This window comes from Galeopterus variegatus, unplaced genomic scaffold (assembly GCF_000696425.1).
Source record: "Galeopterus variegatus unplaced genomic scaffold, G_variegatus-3.0.2 Scaffold15, whole genome shotgun sequence".
NCBI classification, from domain to species: Eukaryota; Metazoa; Chordata; class Mammalia; order Dermoptera; family Cynocephalidae; genus Galeopterus; species Galeopterus variegatus.
In genome coordinates, this window is record NW_007726126.1 from 284,339 (window position 1) to 309,761 (window position 25,423).

The 25,423-nt window shown below is 36.3% G+C and overlaps 1 protein-coding gene and 1 pseudogene across 2 annotated transcripts in view; one reads left to right on the forward strand and one right to left on the reverse strand.

Annotated features, from left to right (window-relative positions):
- Window positions 1-25,423, reverse strand: part of RSF1 (remodeling and spacing factor 1) — a 161,787-nt gene that overhangs the window by 23,148 nt on the left and 113,216 nt on the right. The window contains exons 6-9 of the mRNA XM_008565953.1: window positions 15,754-17,519; window positions 13,523-13,729; window positions 8,854-8,958; window positions 7,705-7,784 (exon numbers count right to left, since the gene is read on the reverse strand). Of these exons, the coding sequence (XP_008564175.1) occupies window positions 7,705-7,784; window positions 8,854-8,958; window positions 13,523-13,729; window positions 15,754-17,519 (2,158 nt within the window). The remainder of the gene's footprint in view (window positions 1-7,704; window positions 7,785-8,853; window positions 8,959-13,522; window positions 13,730-15,753; window positions 17,520-25,423) is intronic.
- Window positions 651-3,230, forward strand: LOC103585071 (annotated as a pseudogene). The gene is made up of 3 exons (XR_550037.1): window positions 651-1,692; window positions 1,921-2,301; window positions 2,483-3,230. The product of XR_550037.1 is annotated as a heat shock cognate 71 kDa protein-like (transcript).

Sequence of the window (25,423 nt, forward strand, 5' to 3'; positions counted from 1 at the left end):
AAAAAAAAAAAATTTTTTTTTTTTTTGTCTTTTTTCCGTGTCCGGCAACGGATCGCAACCCTCAGTGTTGCCCCCATACCGGACCGGGGACCGGCAACGGGATCGCAAGCCTCGGCGTTGCTCCCGCGCCTCGCTCAGCCAGTGAGCGGGAGCCGGTCTGTATGTGGGATCCGAACCCTCGGACGGGAGCGCCGCCGCGCTTCCCAAGCGGCGCACTATCCAGTGCGCCACCGGGCCGGCCCATAACTTTTGTTGATTTTAACTCAACAAATTTTACAGAACAAACAGCTATATACCACAGGTGCTTTCTCAGGTCCTCCAAAAGTAAATCCAATTCAAAAGGACAGCTGAGCTCTGACATGCCAGTGTACACTAAACTGAACTGAAATAGTAACCACTCTTTCTCCCTTTACTTGTAATGTCTTTTATAGAAGGAAATTAATGTATCCAGTTGGCTAGGTCCTTTAGAGTGTAGCCTTTACTGCCCTATAAACCCTTGGCCTTGCTAACAAGAATCTCATGGTCTTTTTAGAGAGAGGTTATGAAGCTAGGAAATAAAACCTGTTATGGGGTCTTGTTGAATGTGGCAGTGGCTTGGGGGGTTCGTGTGTATTCTTTGCTAGCCAAGCTGGGCTTCCACACAGGCAACCATGTCTAAGGGACCTGCAGATGGCATTGATCTTTGCACCACCTACTTATGTGTGGAGGTTTTCCAGCACGGAAAAGTAGAGATAACTGCCAATGATCAGGGGAACCAAACCACCCCAAGCTATGTCATCTTTACTGACACCAAATGATTGATTGGTGATGCTGCAAAGAATGAAGTTGCAATGAACTCCACCCACACAATTTTTGATGCCAAGCGTCTAATGGATGTAGATTTGATAATGCTGTTGTCCAATCTGATATGAAGCATTGGCCCTTCGTGGTAGTGAATGATGCAGGCAGGCCCAAGGTCCAAGTAGAATACAAGGGAAAGACAGAAAGTTTCTTTCCAGAGGAGGTGTCATCTATGGTACTGACAAAGATAAAGGAAATTGCAGAAGCCTAAATGCTGTGGTCACAGTGTCAGCTTACTTTAATGACTCTTAGCACCAAGCTACCAAAGATGCCAGAACCACTGCTGGTCTCAATGTACTCAGGATTGTCAATGAGCCAACTGTTGCTGTTTATTGCTTATGGCTTAGACAAAAAGGTTGGAGCTGAAAGAAATGTGTTGATCTTTGACTTAGGATGTGGCACTTTTGATGTGTCAGTCCTCACTATTGAGGATGGAATCTCTGAGGTCAAATCTACAGCTGGAGACACACACACTTGGGTGGAGAAGGTTTTGACAACCGAATGGTCAACCCTTTTATTGCTGAGTTCAAGCGCAAGCATAAGAAGGATATCAATGAGAATAAGAGAGCTGTCCCATGCCTCCGTACTGCTTGTGAATGTGCTAAACATATTCTCTTTTCCAGCACCCAGGCCAGTATTGAGACTGATTCTCTCTATGAAGGAATTGACTTCTATACCTCCATTACCCGTGCTCAGTTTGAAGAATTAGATGCTGACCTGTTCTGTGGCATCCTGGACTCAGTAGAGAAAGCCCTGCAGCATGCCAAACTAGACAAGTCTCAGATCCATGATATTGTCCTGGTGGGCAGTTCTATCAATATCCTCAAGATTTAGAAGCTTTGGGCCGGCCCGGTAGCGCACTGCTACAGTGCGCCGCTTGGGAGCGCAGTGGCGCAATTGCCGAGGGTTCGGATCCCACATACAGACCGGTTCCCGCTCACTGGCTGAGCGAGGTGTGGGAGCAACACCGAGGGTTGCGATCCCGTTGCCGGTCCCGGTCCGGTATGGGCGCGACACTGAGGGTTGCGATCCGTTGCCGGACACGAAAAAAGACAAAAAGGAAAAAAAAAAACGATTTAGAAGCTTCTACAAGACTTTTTCAGTGGAAAAATGCTGCATAAGAGCATCAACCCTGATGAGGCTGTTGCTTATGGTGCAGCTGTCCAGGCAGCCATCCCATCTGGAAACAAATCTGAAAAATGTTCAAGATTTGCTGCTCTTAGATGTCACTCCTCTTTCCGTTGGTATTGAAACTGCTGGTGAAGTCATGACTATCCTCATCAAGCACAATACTACCATTCCTACCAAGCAGGCCCAGACCTTTACTACCTATTCTGACAACCAGCTTGGTGTGCTCATTCAGGTTTATGAAGGTGAGCATGCCATGCCCAAGAATAACAACCTGCTTGGCAAGTTTAAATTCACAGGCATACCTCCTGCACCCCATGGCATTCCTCAGATTGAAGTCACTTTTTTTTTTTTTTTTAAAAGATGACCGGTAAGGGGATCTTAACCCTTGACTTGGTGTTGTGAGCACCACGCTCACCCAGTGAGCAAACCGGCCATCCCTATATGGGATCCGAACCCGTGGCCTTGGTGTTGTCAGCACCGCACTCTCCCGAGTGAGCCACGGGCCGGCCCCTGAAGTCACTTTTGACATTGATGCCAATGGCATCCTCAACACCTCTGCTGTGGATAAGAGTACAGGAAAGGAGAACAAGATTACCATCAATAATGACAGCCATTTGAGCAAGGAAGACATTGAACGGATGGTCCAAGAAGCTGCAAAGTACAGAGCTAAAGATGAGAAGCAGAGAGACAAGGTGTTGTCTAAGAATTCACTTGAATCCTATGCATTCAACATGAAAGCAACTGTTGAAGATGAAAAACTTCAAGGCAAGATCGAATATGAGGACAAACAGAAGATTCCTGATAAGTGTAATGAAATCATCAACTTCTTTATAAGAATCAGACTGCACAGAAGGAAGAATTTGAACATCAGCAAAAAGAGCTGGAGAAAGCCTGCAACCCCATGGTCACCAAGCTGTACCAGAGTGCAGGAGGCATGCCAGGAGGAATGCCTGGTGGCTTCCCTGGCATAGGAGCTCCTCCACGTGGTAGTGCTTCTTCAGGGCCCACCATTGAAGAGGCTGATTAGGACAACCCAAGTATAGACGTAGCATTGTTCCACAAAGTAAAACACTGAAAGATTCAAATTTGTAGCAAATTCTGTGGCATTTCAAAAGTTGAGCTGCTATAGTAAATTACTGGACATTCTCAATACTTGAATATGGAACCTATGCACAAGGAAAGGAAATAACATTGCACTTTATAAGTACTGTATTGTAAGTGGAAAATGCGATGTCTTAAATAAAACTGTATTTAAAATTAGAAAAAAAACTGGTACATAACAAAATGATAAAGTAATTTTAATCAAAACCTGACAACAATATATAGTACAGTTAATGAACTAATAAGTAGGAAATGCAAAAACAGCACTAATTGGAATGAATGGGGAAGACTTCATGGATAAATCAGAGCTTGAGCTATCTGCGTTAAAATACACAGATAAAATACATATTTATCTGCGATAAAATACATTGTAAAGGACACATCTGTCCTTACAATAATGAAGTTTATTGAGATATCAGTTTCCTCCTTATACCTCGAAATCTCTACCTTCTCTTGGCCACTATTTCTTTCCTCAGTCCAGCTGAAAAAACATTTATTCTCATTCACTGTATCAGGTCAAGACTTGTGTCAGCCTTGGGAATTCATAGGTAAATAAGATATGGTTCTTACCCTCACAATTATTTGACAATTGATTATAGTCCATTATGAATAGTATAATGGAAACATGAAAAAGGAATAGATTAATTTTGTCTGAAGAACTGAGAAATTTGGGAAAGCTTTATATAGGTGGTAACATTTCCACAGAATCTTTTTTCTTTTTTTTCTGTGGCTGGCCTTTGGGGGTATCCAAACCCTTGACTAAACAGAATCTTTAAGATAGTTATATTTCTCATCACATCTTTCTTTTGCTCAGTAATCTTATGGAAAGACACATCTTCTGTTCCATCTCACTACCTAGTTCAGTGATATCTGGCCCAGACCTTATCATTACCAATAACCACACTCCTTTTAAAATTTCAATTTCAGAAATTTTAAAATTTCACTTTTACTGACTCCAGTAGAATCTCTATCCATTGACCCTACCCTCTTTTAAACACTGTCCATCACTCCCTTCATGTCTTTACTTTCCCCCTTACCTTAGACTCCATTGTCCATCATTATAAATACTCCTTTTGCATACACTTTCAAATTCCTTGTCTCTTTCTCTCCTTCCCTCTATTACCTGGAAAATTCCAATCCTGATTAAATCCAACTCTCTGCTAGCAAAGCACCAATAATAGTACTCTGGAAGTACAGAGCTGTTTGAATTCCCAAATAATTTCTGACATCAAGCTCTAGAGGGGACGATTACAAACTATTGAATGGACTTCTAAAACATAAGGTTTCATACAGCCTCACAGTTCCAGGTCTGTAGATAGTTGCTGGCTAATCACTAAATACTCATTGACACATCCCTCTTTTCCACCAAACTGTAGAGCCCTCTAATGGATCTACACATTATATATATACTTTCTCCTCATGTTGATAACACTGCTTGGCATAAATTAAGTACCCAACATATGTTGGTTAAGCATTAAATAAATGCATGGACAGAGGAAATATGCTCTTGTACTATGACATACAGAATAAGTAAGGCTCTAAAAGCTGCCAGGATGAGTGCTGGAGAAGTTATTTCACAGATTTTTAAAAAAATGAACACCAGCAATGACCAAGCCACTGCTGGAAGTCCCCTGGTCTCCCCTGCAGGAATGAGTGGGGTGCCACGGGCCTCAACCACACCCCTGCTTCCTCCTTCTCCCACCCTATTTCCTTTCCCCTTTCCCTCTCTCCCACCCCCGCAACTGCTCCGCAACATCTTAGAATGTAAAAAAACAATAATAATATGAATAAATAAACAAAAAAAGAACAAAAATGCTCACTTTAAAAGAATGGATGAAGCCACCTGGAATTTACAGTTAATAAATAATTATTTTAGACACACATATATTTTGCTGTTTAGAGTTCTTAAGCTATATATATTCTAGGAGCTATAAATTTTAAAAGTTTTGTTAATCAGATTATTGAAACAATCAGCAAACACCAGCAACAATTCATTTAACTGGGTTTGTGCCAAACTGTTGTTCCTGTAACAATAACTTTGTCCTTAAAGGATGACATTTAAGTAAAGAGTATTATTAAGAGTAGGAAAGAAAGCAAAGGAACTAGTAAATGGGAGACTGATAATGTAAACAAATGTTGTAGAACATTTTAACATAAATTTCTAAAATTTAAATTATTTTGTAATTGCAGCAGCATATCCTATAGTTTGTGAAGCCATTGTCAAAAAATTTTCACCAGCCTTTTCCCCATATAAATGGTATAAGCATCACAGCCTCCAAAGAACAAGCATATGTAATCTGAGTATCAGATAAAATTCTTAGTGGTTTACAATCTTGGGTTTTAGAAAGAATACATTTTCTTCCAAGCCCTTAACAGGTGAGCCTATTAGCTCTCTACATTGCTGAGCCAAATCAGCTTCAGGACATGGGATAATTGTCTCAGAAGGACAGGCAGATTTCAGAAAGACAGGCAGATTTCAGAAAGACCAATGCAAAGGAAAAATCTAGTTTTTATTTGTTATTTAATTCGAAGCATCTTTAGTTGGATCTTTTCCAGTGTCAAAAACAAAAACAGTAGAAACTGCACATTAAAACAGTCCTGATAATTTTATATAGGATTATTCTTTATTTTTTAAAATGTCTTTGGAAGATATTCCAAATATTCAAAATATAAGTTGTTTATAGAAACAACCCAGGGCTTCTAAGTTCAAAGGTATTTAAACGACTGATTCTTAAAAACTAAGTACTTTTATCCCCTAGTCAACTTTAGATATTAACTTGCCTATAGGCTTAGTAACATTCACCATGAACCAGAGAGCGCAAACTGAGTGGCAAAAAACAAAACAAAAGGGCCGGCCCATGGCTCACTTGGGAGGGTGCAGTGCTGATAACACCAAGGCCACGGGTTTGGATCCTATATAGGGATGGCTGGTTCGCTCACTGGCTGAGAGTGGTGCTGACAACACCAAGCCAAGGGTTAAGATCCCCTTACCAGTCATCTTAAAAAAATAAAATAAAAAAAAACAACCCAGGTTCTGGAGACTGAATCCATTTTTAAGGTTTATCTTTGCACAGGGTAAAGTGAATGGATTATGGAATGAGCCGACTACCTTAAGGCAAGCTAAATTTTGGAGGATAGACTATGACTCAGAGGATAAAAGTTAAAAGTAGCAGCAAATGAAGGTAATAAGACCAATCAGGAGACATTGCTTAGATTTTTCTCATACTGTACTAGTATACAAAGGGGCATCAAGTCCTACAGATTAATCCTCTGAAAATTCTCTCGAACATGGCCACCTTATCATCATAATGACTAACATAGTTCAGTCATCGTAGGCTCCCACAGACTCTCTATTGCAATAGTCCCAACTCCAATTTCTTCTTACTATTACTAGAGAACTTTTTCTGTACTAGTGATCTGATTACACATATCTGTCCCTTGATGGCTCCCCAACTGCCCATAGAGAATAAATTCAAATTCCCTAGCCTGGTATGCAAAGCTGTTTGCAATTTGGTGCTTATTCTGCTTTTACAGAGGTACATCCCCTATCACTCTCCTATTTTTACACTTTGCCTTTGCTCACGTTTGTGCTCTTTGCCTGAAATATCCTTTCTCTGCACGATCACCTGTATAACCCCAGCTAGGAGAACTAAAATATTCCTCTACAATGTTCTGATATTGCTTTCAATATACATGGACTTTTCTATTTTATTGTATCATTGGTTCATGTCTGTACTCTCTGATAGAATGTAAATTCCATGCAAGCAAAAGCTTTGTCTTACTCATCTTTTCTCTTCAGTTTGGTACACAGTAGGTGTGAGTGAATGTTTAGAAATACACCAAAGAAGTTACAAATAAATATAAATTTACTGACTTAATTCTGAATCCCCTTTCAAAAATTAGGCTCAAGTTCAGTCTTACTTCCTCCAAGAAGCCTTCCTCAACTGCTTTAGACCACAGTGCAATAGCATATTGAAAAAGGAGGCATCTCTTACAGTCCGTAGGACACGGTTCAGCATTTAAATGCTCTTTATTTTACCAGTGTTAATTATACCAACCCAAAGAGATGACATGGGTAACTAACTAAATCATAGACCAATTCTTAATAGGTTTCGTATATTTACCATAATGCTTAGGTACATATCCTCTGTAATATTTGGGCCAATATTGATTTAAAGTAGGTTATGATAAATTCTTTAGATCAGGGTTGGCAAACTTTTCCTATAAAAGGACAAATAATAAATATTTCAAGTGTGGCAGGTCCTAAGGTCTTTGTTGTAACTAATGAACTCTGCTGTTGTAGGGCAAAAGCAGCCATAGACAATACATAAACAAATGAGCAAGGCTGTGTTCCAACAAAATTTTATTTTATTGAAATAAAGTAAATGAAATTTGAATATCATATAATTTTCATGTGTCATAAAATTTGATTCTACTTTTGATTTTTTTCAAGCATTTAAAAACATAAAACCATTCCTAGTTAGTGGGCAGTACAAAAAAAAGAAATAGACCGGATTTGGCCCATAGGCCACAGTTTGCCAGTCCCTTGTTAGATGGATGCATTCATCTGTATCACAAGACAATCCTGCTGTCAAATTCCAAAACAAAATATTAAGACAAATTTCAAAATACCTTCGTTCAGCACGTTCCTTTTTCTTTAAGGCAACATCCAAATCCTGCAACTGTTCTTCTAATTTTTCACATAGCAGTTTCTGAAGGAGCAAAATAGCGAATGTCATTTTTAATGCCTTTCCACAATCATTTATCATGTGCATGTTAAGCTCATGGGTACCATGCTACAGGAGCTGGTAAGGGGCCACAACAGTAAGTGAATGCTGAAGCTTTCCTAGTGTTTAATTAAATAAAGTGGTGCCTCAGTATCCACTGAACAGAAGATGAGCACAGTATCTTTGAAATAAAGCATACATTACAGAAACTTAGAGCTTTGCCAACAAAATACATTTGTGCCTATCCTGCTGGTAGTAATCAATGTTTAAAATATCATTTGGTTCAACCTGTATACAGAGCAGTGATTATAATTTTTTTTAAAAGATCTCAAGACATTTTTAAGGGAGAAGGTTATATGTACATAAAATATAATGGTGCCAATAATTATGTTTTAAAGAAGAGACTGGAAAAAAAATGTACAAAACAATGTCACATGGTTACTGGGTCAAAACAGAGCTGAAAGACATAATTGACAAGGCTATGCTAAGCCACAGAAGTCCACTTCACTGAGAAATGCCTAGAGCCCATCATTTTTTAGAGCAAAATGAGACTTGGCTTTTTAGACAAAGTATCCAACAGGTGCAGTGGCACAGAAATATTCTGTTCTTCAGCTTTCAAAAGAAATTCATCTAAACCAAGATAGAAAAGAAAGAGAACCCATGTTTCTTTTAACCCTGATAATATCATCTACAAAGCTGACAAAAAGAAGGTAGGTAAAAATGGAAAAAAAGGGATGAAACAGAGGGATAAACAATGGGGAGAAACTTATTTCTTCCACTGTACATATCTAAATTTGGTGCTCTTTGAGGTTATCACAAATGCGAGAAAAAATAGATTATAATTTTACAAAAATTAGTAGGCTTCTGAGAATTGCTTTGGGAAAAAAACAAAAGGAAGACCTAAAAGATATTAATGAAAGGCAGAAATCTAAACATAGGTAAGTACTATTTACAAATTGCTTTGCGGATTAAAGATGTTTGGTGGCTATTAAAAAGTATTATTAATTTAAATATAAAATCAAGTTCTGGAAAACAGATGTGGGGTGGGTCATACATGTTGGCAGGGGGGGCAGAACCATTCTCCATCGGGGATGATCATCAGAGGAGGGCGGAGGCAGGCTGTGTGGTATCCACTGTCACAAGAGTCACACAGAAGAATCTGAAATAAACCACATTAATATCAACCTAATTTTATGAATAAACTTCAATGACTTAAGTTAAAATAAAGACATTTCAATATTTCTTAGTTCTATACTGCAAAGCACTCTTTATTTGCATAAAGCTGACAAAAAAGCTCTGATAATTAGGGATCTGACATGCCAATATTTAAAAACTTAAAATCCCCCCCAAAAAAGAAACCCTAAGAAAATATTAAGCTACAATTTAATGAAAAATAAGTCTTTTCTGAACTAGAGTTAGAATCCTTTTATAGTTCGCCATGAGGGCTATAAAAACATACTCCTTATAACAAACTTTTAGAGCCCAAGTATCATAAACCACCCTATCACACGTGGAATTTTAAAAATACAAAAGATTTCTATTTTAAATAGCATTTCAATGACTTATGTATAAAAAAATGCGTAGTTCCTTTTATCATGTAAATTCAAATAAGGAAGGAATTAAGGTAAGAAATGGAAATATATTCAGGACCATCACGTTGGTATTTTATTGCTATTTCAGTTTAAAATGACCAACTATCTACAACTCAACATGGTATACTCATAAATGTTTAACTTAAAAAACTTAATTTTTAAGTAATCTTAGATTTACAGAAGAGTTGTAAACAGCACCAAGAGTTCCCATATATCCTTCATCCAGCTTTCACCAATGTTAACATCTTATATAACCATAGTATATTTACCAAAGCCAGGAAGTTAACATCTGTACAATACTACAGACGAAACAACAGACTTTATTCAGATTTCAAAAGTTTTCCCACTAATGTCCTTTTTCTAATTTTGAATCTAGGAGACTACATTCCATTTAGTTGTGTTTTCTTAGTGTTTCCTCTGATCTGTAGCAGTTTCTGGGTCATTCTTTGTTTTCTATGACCTTCACAGTTTGAAGAGTACGAGTCAGATATTCTGTAGATTGTCCCTGAGTTTGGTGTTTTCTCATCATTAGACAGGGGTTGTGAGTTTGGAGAACACCACAAAAATGAAGTGCCCAGCTCACTGCATCACATCCAGGGGTACATGATGTCAACATAACTTATTACTGGTGATATTAACTTTGAGATCACTTGCTAAAGTAGTGTCTGCTGGTTTTCTCCACTGTAAAGTTACTACTTATTACATACCATACTCTATTCTCATGATACTAAAGGGGAGCCCATACTAAAAGGGAGAGGAAATAAGTTTTCTGGTGGTATAAATATAAAAGAATTTGTGGATATAAGTTAAAACCACTACAGTAATTAATAAATATTATGAAGGGAGATATATTGAAGCTATGCAAGTATACTATCTCTCCTTAAAGTTTGCCCACTAGTTTTAGCATTATTTTAGGCAGGGATTTTGCTTGAAACAATTGCTACTGTGGTGTTCTGATGGTTATTTTTGATTTCCCTCATACCTTCTACATTTGTTATTTGGAATTCTTCTGTAAAGAAAATATGTTCCTTCTCCCCACTCATTTGTATACTCATTTATTTATATAAGTATAAACTAAGAAATATTTATTTTATTCTTTGGGTTATAACCAAACTATCATTATTTAATTTGTTGTTGGAAATGTTCCAGTCATGGACATATTGAGAACTCTTTCAGGTTGGTTCCTGTGTCCTTAGGACTTGCCTGCATCCTTTTTTTTAAAAGAGCACTTCCTTCCTTCCTTACTTTTTGACACTACAGGCACATCTTGTATTTTCTATACCCAAGCCATAGAATCAGCCATTTCTCCAAGAAACCCTGATAACTTTATTGAAGAATTGTATTTAGAAATCAAGATCTGTCTGCTCTGAGTGTTCATTGCTACTGGGTATCAGTACTTCTAAGCTCTCTCAGAGGACAGAACTAAGAAGTATGTGCATGTGTATGTACACATATATACCTATTTTTCTGCATCTACATTTAAAATAAGCATGAGTTCATACTCAAATCTCCAGCTCTAATACAGTATCATAGGGTTCTTTCTAGCCTTGACATTGCTGACAGTGAGGACCCTGGATCCTATTATCTATATTTTATTTATTTGCTCAACCCTAGTATACACGGAATTTCCAAAATTCTAACCTGTACCATGGGAGGGAGGGTTAAAAGTGGAAAATTACCTTCCCCCTTCTTCACATAATGCTTGCTCCCAACACCCAGAATTTCAGGACTGGCCAGTTAGTTCAGTTGGTTATAGAGTGGTAAGACCAAGATCCAGGGTTTGATCCCTGTACCACCCAGCCGCCAAAAAAACAAAAACAAAACTGCATTCAACACCTAGAATTCAGTAGTAAGTTATATTAGTATTACACTTCAGTTATATGATTAACTACACAGACGTATGTGTACTAACCTGGGCGCCTAATCCCATTCATCACGTTGTTTCTAAGGTAAAATGTAATCTAAACTTCAAATATCAAAGATACAAGTGCATTTTTAAAATTTAACTTATTTCTAAAATGCAGATGGCCTTTACTCTGCAATAAAGGTAAAATCCCACTAAATAAATACTATCATGTAATATCTCTAAGCCTCAGGCAATGATCTATTTTGACTAAAGCATCTGAAAAATCCCTTAGAATTCTATGTTCACTTATGAATTTATTGCTTTTCTGCTGTAAGCTCAATGAGGACAATGACCATATCTTTCAGGCTCAGCATTATATCTCTACCACTTAACATATAATCATTGCTTGATATTTTGATCTGAGGATTATCGTTAAGCACTTAGAATAAGAATCTGTCACATTTGGGATCTTCAGTTTCCAGTGTCATTCTCTTTGACACAGTAACCAGCAATGGGATTTTCCAAGTAATTATTAAAATAGCCAAATAAAGAAAAATCCTGTGTGTGCTCTAAAAATGGTGTAACTTTCTCCTCCTCAATGTCATTTTTGCTTGCCCCATTTTACTTCCATTTCCTCGCATCCCTTTGTCACTGATAGCTATTGCTGCCTGAGTTAAAATGCACTCTTTCAGTTTAAAGAGACATCAGAAAATGGTAGAGAAAGAACACAGTGTTGCTTCTACCTTGACTCAGAGGGCAGAAAAGAATGCTATCTCAAGTCTTCTCTTGGCCTTTCTCTACACAAAAATCTTGACCTAATTTTCATAGCCTTGATCATAAAATGCTTAGAAAGATCTTCTCAGCATAATTTCAACATGTGTTCTTCTCAGAGCTGAAATCATTCTCTGGTTCTAAGTTATACCTTTTACTTGAACCCTCGGAAACTACTGAGATACGATAAACTTCACTTTTGAATTTAGTTTCCACATAAGATTTTAATAGTAAAGAAGAAAAGAATAAGTAAACCAGAATTAACTTTACCTCAGCACATAATGTATAACAGGAACTGTGCTAGGCAACTTTATATTACTGTTAAAAACATCCCTCATAAGTATGTGGTATTACTCCCATTTTACAATGAAGACATCAAAATACAGAGAAAACAGCACCTGATAAGTGGTGGAAGCAAGATCTGAATCCATGCTGTTTGACCCCATCCTTTCCCCATCATATCACATTGCTTTCTAGGAACAAGGAGCCTGGAGAACCACGTCTTATTATTTTTCCAAACTTTAGAAGACCTCAAAACATTTCTGTTCCACACAATTCTACCCATGTAGAAGCACATTTCTTTATATTTCTTCCTACTTAATAGTCAGAGCTTACCTTTAAGGTCAAATCTGTCCAAAGGAAGAGCATAATTGCACAGAGTTGGGCATAACAATTATTTCCTCAATAAACTCACTTAAGAACTGTAAATAACATATATAGATTAGGAACTGGTTCTCCTGATTTAGGACAACTTTAAAGAACAAATGTACTTCCTGGGTAAGAAAGTTCCATATAAAACTGGTACTATTCTACAGAATATATCTGGTCTAGGGCCGGCCCCGTGGCGCACTCGGGAGAGTGCGGCGCTGGGAGCGCAGCGATGCTCCCGCCCCAGGTTCGGATCCTATATGGGAATGGCCGGTGCGCTCACTGGCTGAGCGCATGTGGGTGACACCAAGCCAAGGGTTGTGATTCCCTTACCGGTCACGAAAAAAACAAAAAAAAAGAATATATCTGGTCTATAATTTATTCTTTTTTTTTTTTTTTTTTTACAACTGACCATTTAAAAGATCTTAAAGACCTACTACATACTATTTGACTTACATGTTTTTTTACAGGAAGGCAGTAAGGCCTTCAGACCTAACTTATGTAAAGCTGGTACCACTACAAAGTAATTTAAAGGGAATAAAGAAAAAATTAAAGAGGATAAAAAAAGAATAAAAATATTTAAATAAATTAATTGATTTGTGAGAAGAGATCAGGGGTGCATCCTTATTAAGCAGAGAAAACAACATATAAGCCAGGTAGAATGAAAGCAGGATGCTGATCCTTGGCCTCCCTAGAACTGGATTTATTTGAGAAACAGGAAAAAAGGTTACTTTGTACCACACAAGCTCTGTAGCATTAAAAAAACTCAAACCACGATCGAACCCAGAAGAGTTAAAGTTAGGCTATTCCAGGCAACCACAGCATACTTGTAAGGTGAATATCGTTCATTTAGATCAGGTACATACTAGTTCAGGATGGTTTGGAAGGCCACATTTTTTGCATGGTTCATCATCATCTGCTAGGATGGCTTCTTCACTTTCCTTTTCTTCTTCCTCTTCTGAAGCTGCAGATGATTTTTCACTGTCAGACCCTTCACTTTCATCATTGCTGGAATATTTCCATCTCCCACGTGTTCGAGAACCAGTCCATCGAACTTTGCCTTTGGATTTTACCTTGTGTAATATAAAAAATCAGGATAACATGATGTAAAAAGAATGTTTTTAAGAAAAACTTCTCCTGATTACATGCCCATTGTAGAATATTTATTCAATATACAAAGAAAAAATCAAAATTATTTTAGCTTCATCACCGATATAATTACTATTAAATTTTGGTATATATTTCCATGATTTTTCTATACTTTAGTTTTTTTAAAATGGGATTATAATGAACATTCTATCTTATAAATATTTTTCTTAGGAATAAAATATTCTCCTAACAGCACAATGAATGACTGTATAATAATGCCATCACACATAACTGTATTTGTCTAATCCCCTATTAGACATTTAGGCAGTTGTTTCCCATTTTTTCACTTTCATAAACAATGTATCCTTATAAATATAAATTTTTACACACACCTCTGTGGTTAGGATAAATTCCTTGAATAGGATTCTGGGTCAAAGGCCATGCACATTTTAAAAGCTCTATAAAAGAATGATGACTGTATTCTCACATATTGTTATTTAAAATTTTAAATCCTGTGTTAGAGATTAATTTAAAAATTTTAAATAGCTCAGAACTGCATATAAAAGTGTGACAAACTTAATTATTCAGAAAGTAAGGGGCCGGCCCGGTGGCACACTGGATAAGTGCGCCACTTGGGAAGCGCTGCGGCGCTCCCGCCCGAGGGTTCGGATCCCACATACAGACCGGTTCCCGCTCACTGGCTGAGCGAGGTGCGGGAGCAGCACCGAGGGTTGCGATCCCGTTGCCGGTCCCCGGTCCGGTATGGGGGCAACACTGGGGGTCGCGATCCGTTGCCGGACACGGAAAAAGATAAAAGACAAAAAAAAAAAAAGAAAGTAAGTTGACAATGTTGTTAATAGCTTTTTATTGCCTAGTTTTGCAATGTTTTAACTTGTATGTCAGTTCATTCCTACACTATAGGTCTCCAGAAAAGAACAAAGTAAATCTAATAACAGAGAAAAGAAGAAATTGTTTTTAAAAGTGTAGAACTAAAATTCAGTACTTCAGAGAGCAAAGGATCACTTGCAACAAAAAGAAATAATCTGATCATTTAAATAAATTAAAAACAATCTAGCACTTTTAATTAATTATAACAAAGTCCTAGACAGTAGTCAAAGACTTGTAAAAGATTTTGCTTAAAACAAGAAGGTTATAGAAAAGAGAATTCTGGCTTCTAAGACTAATGATTAAAATAGGGAAAATAGGCACTCTCATATACTGGTAATAAGATGGTACATTAACGGGGCCTTTTTGGAAAGCAAGGCAGCAATATCTATCAAAACTTAAAATATACATGCCCCTTGACCCAGCAATTCCAATTCTAGGAGTCTATTCTAAAGAAATACTCACTCATGTCCAAAAGGATCTTCAATGCAGCATTGCCTGTAACAGTGAAAAATCGGAAACAACCTAAATGTCAATCAATAAGGGAGTGGTTAAATAAACTGAGGTATATCCACACTATGGAATACTACGTTGCCATTAACAAACAAAAGGTAGACTATATCTACTGACATGGAAATAATATGTGGAAATAACTACTGAGAAAAGATATCAAGGAGTTTAGAGATACACTGTTAAGTGAAAAACTCATAGAGAGTAGCACATAGTTGATCCAATTTATTTTTTAAAGGAGTAAATGTTTATGAATATACACATGAATGTATGGAAAAAGAACTGGAAAGGTATGTACCCCAAATTGTTACTAGTGGTTATGGGGAATTTTCATTTTACAATCTTACAGGCTGGCTTTAACTTGAATAGTTTACAAAGAGAATATATTCCTAAACTGCCCATAACAGAAAAAAAAAGTTTAAATGATGACAAGATTATATAGTCTGAAATTTAATATGTGGAAATAACTACTGAGAAAAGATATCTCAAAAAGAGGAAGACACTTTTTTTTTCAGTTGTTTTTGATAACTACATTTTAGCCAAAAGCAAAAAGCGAAAAGCTATAAACACTAAACCAAATATTTCTAATTAAAACTCAGAGTAGAAGTTTTACCTTGCTTACTTTAGAATTTGTATCCTTCTCTGATTTTTTCAAATTTTCTTTTTTGTCTGTTTTTTGCAAAGCTGCTGACTCTTCCTCCACTTCATCTTCTTCTCTTTTTTTATCAGCTTTCTGATCTCTGATCTCTGCCACTTTTGCAGTGGGTCTAGATATTCTTGGAGACCTCCTTAAAGTACGACCCACATTTGTTTTCTCTTCTTCCTTTTCTATCTTCTCTTGTTTGCTCTCTGGCTCTAGAATCTTGGGGGGAGAATCTGGCTTCTTCTTCCGACTGGATATCCTAATTGTTAATTTGATGCCCTCTTTCTGCCTTTCAGAGGTTATCTCCGTATTTTCTGAGGCAGTGGTCTCTTCTTCAGGAATCAACTTATATTTAAATTTGCTTTTTTGCATAGAACCCTTTGTCTCAGAAGAATCCTCTACGCCCGAGGTCCTGGCATGGTCCAGATTATCCATTTCTACCTTCATGGACTCAGAATCCTCTTTTAGAATTTCAGAGTGTACTTTTTCCATGGACTGACCTTCAACAGAACGTGTCCTCTGACATTCTAACACTTCTTTTTCCGAGGCTAGTTTTTCACAGTGGTCAGTCATGTTAGGTGGTGAAGTTTCAGCTGCCTCAAGAGATCCTGGCTTTTCTGATTCTAGAGTACTCTTTGGAAATTCTTCTGGTATTGGGCTCAATCTTTGTGCATCCTTATCAAGAAAAGTCTTTTTGGACTTCTCTAACTTTTCAAGACATTCTAGGATTGGTGAGCACTTATCTTTCTTACTTTTGGGAGACTTCTCTTCAACTTTAATGGTACAGGATTCAGTGGTAGATAAAGCAGTTTTTAAGTAGAGGTCCTTTGCCATCTCAGAAGACTCAAGAGAAGATTCCATTTCTGGAGGACCAGGTTCCTCTATCTGTCCTTTTTGACTCTGAGTCTCTAAGACTGATACTGAACTATCTGAATCTTTACCTAAAGGGACCGCTTCTTTCTCAAGCTCACCTATTTTTGCACTTCCTATGATGGAATTTACAGACTCTGCTCCATTTTCCTCCATGATGACATTTCTGTCCTTAGAGGGGCTATAGCTATCTTCCTTTGCATCATAAAACTTTGTCTCTATTTGTTCTGTCTTAAAATTTGGAGTTACCTTTTTATCACTAACTTCTCCATTTACCAGTTGTTTCCCTTCATGACCCAAAGTAGTGATTGTAGAGATCCTTTTACAAGTCTCTTCCTCTTGTTTTATTTCATCTTTCAAAAACTCTTTTGTTGGAGTAACTGATTTACACAAAGGTCCTTTGACTGGACTGTCAAAATCATCACTAAGTTTAATTTCTCGTTTTTTTAGTGGTATCTTGGCCTGCTGGTCATTTTTAAGTTTCTCAGTTTCTTCGGTAGATTTCTCAGTAATTTCTTGAGAAGATTTGACATTGCCACTAAATTCTAGCCTCTCAGGCTCCTGGGACACTAACTTCTCCATGCTACCTTTGATATCTTTAGCATCTGCTCTACATTCCTTCACTTCAACTTTAATGGGTTTGACATTTTCCTTGAAGGAATCACTTTCTTCTTTGATAATCTTTTTTTCCTCACTTTCTGGCAAACTTTTTTCTAGCTTCACTATGACTGGCAGTTTTACAAGTTCCTTTTCCTCATCTTTCTCTATTTTCACTGTAGTGTCTTCTAGAACATTGGCTGTAGAATGGTTTTCTGAATCTATCAGATGCTCTTCACCTTTCATCTTTTCATTTTCCTTCTGTTCCTCTAAAAATCAAAAAAGTTTAGTTATACGGATAGAAGCTTTCAAGGATATAAAATATAAAAGACTTAATATAATATATATTTCCATTTGAAGTTTCTCTCTTAGAAGAGGTAGTTTTGGTCACTGGATATTTGACAATAAAAAATAAAATCTGAAAATGAAGAAAATCACAAAACTGTGAAGCACAACTTCTACATATTAAAAAACTATTATTTAGAAAGACTCAGGTTTCTGCTTTTTACTTTTAGCCTTAGTGTTCTCAATAGAATGCAAATATTTATACAGCTCAAATAATTTACTCAAGTTGAAGACATGGCTCAAAAATATGAAATTGAAAATACTACACAAAACCTTTCCAAAAGACCATATTTGTTTTATAAACTGACAACTGTTCTTTGCAAGTCACTGAACACTTCATTTCAGTGAGGTAACATTAACATGGCAGTAGAAAATGAAAAAATAGAGGAAAAAAAATACCCATAATCCTAATACCCAGAGGCAATAATCATTGGTAATATTTTACGTTACTTCCTTCTGTACTTGTATATTTTTCACAAAGTTGGGATCATGTTGCCTTAATTTTTTCATTGAAACATTAGCACTTTCTTATGATGTTAAATGCCTTTATGTGGTTATAATATTACAATTTGCTTTATCAAATGCCATTATTGAACATTTCAGAAGTTAATATTATACTGAGAAACTATTTAGGCTTATCTGTCAATTCCTCTTTTAACCACATTGGCTGTATGTTTTCAACCTGTATGGAGTACTTAATAATGCAAATATAAACATAACAAAAGCCAGATTCAGTAAATAGCATAATCTCTGAATGGGATTACAGAGATTACACTTGTGCTCTGACATTCTGAGCAGAGTGTTTTTAGAATCCATTAACTATAAATTTCACCTACATTTCCATCTTTGCAACTTAATAACCTCAATTCTAAACAAAATTTTACCAAGATATGAATTTCTTTTTAAAATTTTGAACTGATTCTTGCCAAGGTAATAAACCAGTTTTATGACATATTTTATGGAAATATAAATGGAATGGATAGAAATGAGGGGATGAAGTAGAGCATGTTTTTATTTATTTATCGCTCCCAGCGCCACACTCTCCCGAGTGCACCACGGGCTTGGCCCTAGAGCATGTTTTTTAAAAAGAGAATTCAATATTTCATTAAAAGTGAATATTTTCATTACAAACCACCATTTCCTTTACATACAATTACGTTACACATAAAAAACTCAAAAACCATGTAGAACCATTCAGAGCCTAATATTAAAGTATCAATATTACTCTTCCTTCTTTATACTGTTGATGCTTTAAGGCATGTTGCTAAAAAATTTTAGAGATGACATGACAGTGATTATCTAATTTGTATGTTTTCCCTTTCCCAGTGATAAAACAGGTTTAGTAAATTCTCATTCATTGAGATTGGTTAGTGTATCAAGAAATCTAATTAAATAAATATCCTAGTTAACACTTAAAATATAGATTACCATCTTTAAAAATAACTTCAATCTAGAACTCAGTGTTCACTGAACATAATTTAATATTTCTTCTCTATGTTTATTATTCAGAAAGCATCTGAGGATCTCATCATGACCCTGACCCAAGGTAAAATAACAGTATTTTTTATTTGGGGTTAATTGATGTTGATTTGAATAACATGACAAATGACATGAGAAATGACATTAGGTTGAAAACTCCAGGTTCACTAATCCTAACTTAGCTAGTGGTGTGTCTTTTGGGTGTGTCACAAACTCTCTAATCCTTATTTCTTCATCTATAAATAAAAGCAGCTACACTAAATAACCTCAACTATTATTATTTGCTGGTATTATATTATTTCCCTTATTCCAAAATTGTTAAATCCTTGTTATTTTTGTATTTGGCTCATTCTTTGAAGAGAAAAACATGACAACGGTAATTACTCTAGCTCCCCTAGATTATATGGATATGTCTCAAAAATAGTATAGAGAACAGAAGAACCATGACAGAATATGAACCTTTACACACTATCATAATTTGTTAAAAGGTCATTCAGTTATACCAGCATTTCCCCAAAATTTGTCAAAAGGAAATTATAAAAAAGGATGTAAATGAGTTTAAGAGGCATGAAATTTGAAGTGACAATACTAAAGGAAAAATTCACTTCAAAAATCACAATGCAGGGCCGGCCCGGTGGCGCACTCGGTAGAGTGCGGCGCTTGGGAGTGTGGCAGCGCTCCCGCCGAGGGTTCAGATCCCATATGGAGACCGGTCCGCTCACTGGTTGAGCGCGGTGAGGGCGCAACACCGAGGGTTGCGATCCCGTTGCCGGTCGCGGTACAGGTGCGACACCGAGGGTTGCGATCCCGTTACCGGTCACGAAAAATGGCAAAAAGGAAAAAAAAAAAATCACAATGCAGCATCCATATTTCTTGACAAATGATTCATTCATTTTACTCTATAAATATTTATTGATCACTTATATGCTTTCTCAACCCCCTCTAGCAGAATCACTGTGTAATGAAACACTGAATGTTCTACATAAGTTAACAATAGAGGACCGTGTAATTATTTTCCTCATCTTCCTTATTAACAGAACTCTAATTTTGGTCAGGATGGTGCTTGTCTCCTCAGACACTTTACAGCTAAGGGTCATGTCATCCAGTTATGACCAAGGAGATGTATGAAGAAGTCATGTGTGAGACGGGATTCAGCTGACTTGTGCCTTTTGCCCTTTTCCCTTCTTTGTGTCCAGACTCTGTACACAATACTTGAAGGAGCAAACAAAGACACATGCTAAAGATGGTATAGCTAGAAAAGGTCCCTGATGTCTTCACGGAGCTGCTGTACCAAACCTAGACTTACCACTTGACTTTTGATTACAAGGGGGAAAAAAAGCTGATCGCAATCTTTTCTGATACATTTTCCTTTCACTTTTGCTTCCTATTTCTCCTTCTTTCCCATTCTCATGAAAATTTATCCATCCCCTTAGTATTTTGGGCTTATCATCTGGGTGATAAAGGGATAACTAATCCCTGATAAGGTTTTTAGTTTCTTTATAATCCTCCTCTTTTAAGACAAGACCGGAGAAACTTCAAAATAGCACAATGCTTTCAGACTCTGCTGAAATCTTATAGCCTCTGGTGAGAGTGTAAATTAGCACACTTTAAAGTGTACTTTGGAAATATGTGCCAAAAAGCTTGAAGAAACATACTGTATAACTTAGCAATTCTACTTCTGGAGAATATACTTACATATGACTACACAGAAATAGGTACATGAGTACTTATTCTAACACTGCTGTAAAAGTGAAAAATTAGAAATAACCTAAATGTACCTCAAATAGAGAATGGATAAATAACCACCACACAGTAATTAAAATGAAAGAAACAAATTTACATGGATCAATATAGGAAGACCTAAAAAACAGAATAGGGAGTGAAAGAGCAAGTCACAAAAGGACAGCAGAGTATGGTATCATTTGTAGAAAAGTTATAAAACACACGATATAATATTATATATTGATGTGGCCACATACACATACAGCAAAATCATAAACAAACACGTGGGAATGATTTATAGGACTGTGGTTGCTCCCGGAAAAGGAGGGAGGAAGAATGGGATGAAAAACAAAGGGAAAGTGAAGTACTGACTTTCTGTATAATCTCTTTTTTAAGTCAAAAGCTAATTTTGGCAAATTATTGAGAACTGTTAAATCAAAATGTTGCGTATACAAGTGTTTTATATTATGTTCTGTTTATTTGAACTATTTCACTAAAAATTAAGAAGCTCATGAGTCAGACAAATCTTAATGCTCTCATCTCAATTCCACAGGGGCCACCTGTGAGACCTTGGGAAAATTACCTAAACCTTTCTAAGTCTCTTTAGAAACTCCCTAAAACTCAAATACAAATATCTACACCTCAAAGAGTGACTATGAGGATTTTTTTAAAAAATGAAGTGTGTAAAGCACTTCTACGTAGTATTTGGGAGCTATTATTAATTATTTGGCCCCCTCTTCTTAACACAAATTTTAGCCATATCAGAAAATTCAGTGTTTCCCAAACTGCTATTACTTTCTGGTTTACTCTGTTAACTTTGTCTAGAAAGCCATTTCTATTGTTCTTTACCTTTTATCGTTCCTAACTTTTCCACTTTGTAAAACAAAATATCAGTAACTATTCTTCTAGGGTTGTTAATGATTACATGCAATACTACATATAAGGCCTTCAAAAGAGTGGCACATGGCAAGTAATGTTGGCTGATATTATTATCACTATAATATTATATTATTGGCATAATCTTACATCATTCAAATGTCACTCTTACATCAGTTAAAACGTCACTCCATTTTAGTTTTATCTCATTCTTTCCCTATAAAGAATTAACTCCTTCTCTTGTACATTGCTTTATATACACTTTTACAACAGCACTTATTACCTAGAATTACAATTATTTATTTACAAATCTATCTGTCCTTCTAGTCTAATGAACTACTCCTCTGGAGCAGAATCATGGGTTACTCATCTGTAGTAGGACACTCAAACATCTGCAGACAAATTGAATAAATCGAAATGGCAACAAACTCTAGCCTAAATGTTGACAAATAACATCAATGCCTTTTATGATGTAGCTTTTATTAATAGGAAGTCTTATTATGCAGATTGTAAATCAATATTTAACTTAAAATTCTTTGAAGTGCTTGTATACCTGACCAATTTACACAGCAAGATTTCAGCAAGCCCATGAAACATTTAATAGAAGAGTTAATAAATACACTTACTTAAGAGACAACCTAAAATATAAAACTAAAAATCCCAAAAGAAAACAGGCCATAGATATCAACCAACAATTCAGAGAGACTGAAATGTTCAAATTCCACTAGTAATCAACGAAATTAAAATTCAAAAGCAATTTTGGTCTTAACCAAACCCACCAGCAAAGTTTTTATTTAGTGATAATGTTCAAAGCATCTAAGAGTATGGTGAAAGAAATATGCTCATACACTGGTAGTGTTCATATAAATTAGTACAACCACTCAGTAACAAATATTTACTAAGAACTTGATTTATACCTGGAATTTTCTTCTTAAATGATTTTTTTAAAACATGGGAATATTTTCAGGGTAGAATATTAAGTCCAAAAAGTAGAATATGAAAATGTATTTACCAGGTAATCTCAATTCTAATAAACACATACATCACTAATCATGCCTAAAATAAAGACTAGAAAGAAACAGATAACAATATTAACAGTGGTACTGCTTCTTGGTTACAGGATAATGAGTATTTTTTACTTCTTCCTTTACACTTCCCCAAGTTTCCTACAGTGAACATGTAGTACATTTATAATCAGATAAATTATAAGCAATCCAGTTTAGGGTAACCAAACATCCTGGTTTGCCCAGGACTGAGTGGTTTCCCAGGATACAGGACTTTCGGTGCTAAAACCCAGACAACCCCAGACAAATCAGGATAGCTGGTTACACCATTCCCATACGTGTTCACCTGTCATTAAAATTAAGTACGTACACAGTTATTTTTAGAAAGGTGTGCTAAATTTATTTGGAATCATCTCCTCTCATTCAGTGTACCACCTGAGTAAAGTATGTTGAACATTTTGCAAGATGGTCAATTGGAGAAAAGAAGCAAATTATAGCAGTGCAATGCAAATATAACCTGGTCCAAAAAGCATCCCTTCAGATCTGCTACTCATGAGTTAAGTAAGTTAGCATTTATCTCATCAACATAATTTCAAAATTAATTAATAATAAACAGGAACAATGTACCTATCATGACCAGAACTCTATATCAGATATTGACATATATCATACAAAAAGGAACAAAATTGGTATTATGATAAATTCATGGTTACCAGTTATCTCTGAGAAAATGACACTGCCCAGTAACCTTACTACTTTCTCTAGCAACAACTGTCTCAATCATCTTTACTATCCTTAAACGCCCAATCTCTCTGTCATGTCCACATTTTCAGATGATTCTGCCTTCAATTGCACAGAGAAAATAGATGTTATGAGGTAGCAGCTCCTTCTCATCACCAGACCTATAAACCTGCTCCTGCTAAAATAGAGATGCCTATTTTAAAGAGAGATCACTGGCTGCAGTATTGAGAATACATTAAAGGGGACAAAGGACAGAAACAAGAATGTTTAATGGATTGTTGCAAGAGAATTAATTTTGAAATGCTCTTCAAAGCCATCCCATTTTATTCAGATTAAAACCCAAAATTCTAATAAACCATAAGGCACTATATAATGTGCACGCTCCTCTCCCCCACCTCTTGGAGCCTTACCTCTCTGACCCCACGTCCTCCTATATTGCAATAACCCTCACTCATTCTGCTTCAGCAACATTGCTTACCTTGCTATTTCTGCAAAATCGGGCCCAGCAAACCCATAAAAGGTCAGATAGTAAAAATTTTAAGCTTTGCAAGCCACATAGTCTGTAGCAACTACACAATTCTACCGCTGTAGTATATGAAAGTAGCTGTTGACAACTACATATTAAATGAATAAATAAAATTTAGTTAAGACAGGTGGCAAGCCAGATGTGGTCTGTATGCCCCCCAGTCTGCCAATCTTTGCTCTAACATTAAGTAGTCTTGCTCCTACTCCAGGCTTGCATTTATTTTTGTCTGCTGAAAAATCTTTTTCCTCAATCTTCTCTCTCAGATCCTTTAGGTCTTTACTCAAGTGTTACCTTTTCTGTGAGTCCTCTTCTAGTGCCCCAATCTAAAATTACACCCACTCTCTCTCCAAATTATTTTCACTCCAGAATTCCTTATCATCATCTACACTACGTAAACAATATATTTTACTTACTAATATTGTTTTTTGTCTGACCCTCATGTTAAGTTCCATGAAGGCAAAAATTTGATTTTTGTTCACAGCTATATTCCCAATACCAAGAATAGTGCATAACACACAGCATACACTCAATAAATATTTGTTAATTAAAATGAATGAGTGAAATATTACAGGTGAAAAACCACTTGTGGCTAAAAGAGGACTCTATTACTGCAATTGAAGCTTTGCTTGCCAAACAAACTTTTCAGCCTTTTGAAAACGTTGACAGGCTTTATAGTTTCCACAAGGAGCTCAAAATATTGAACTTGTCATTTGATATTATCAACATGCACCTAATGGAAAATTATAGAAGCCGCCTGCACTAAGACATCAGTACTACGATCTCACTTCATGCGAAAGGAATGTGAATTGGTACTAATTCTTTTATAACTTATTTTTAAGTTTCACGGTAGTTATCTGACAAAAATATCAAGAATATATTTGATTAAATTAGCAAAATAAATAAAATTGCACAAAACAAATGCACAGCTTATTAGAAGGTAAACATGAAAGAGAACCTTGCAAGCTACCCCAAAAGCCCTACATATGCCCTTTCCAATAATAATTCCCCCCTTCCCTACCAAGAATAACCATCAACCTGACTTTTCTTTAAATTTATTTTTAGTTGGCAAATAAAAATTGTATATATTTATGGTGTACAACATGTTTTGAAATATGTATAGTGTGGAATGGCTACATAAAGCTAATTACCTCACATACCATTTTTTTGTAGTGAGAACAGTTAAAATCTAATCTCTGAGCAATTCTCAAGCATACAATACACTGTTATTAACTATAGTCATCATATTGTACAGTGGATCCCTCGAAATTATTCCTCCTAACTGAAATTTTGCATCCTTCGACCAACATCTCACTCCCACTCCCTCCAACCCCTGGTAACCACCACTCTACTCTCTGCCTTTTTGAGATTGACTCTTTTAGATTCCAAATGTAAGTGAGATTATAGGATATTTCTTTCTGTGCCTGGCTTATTTCTCTAAACATAATATTCTCCAGGTTCATCTATATTTTCACAAATGAAA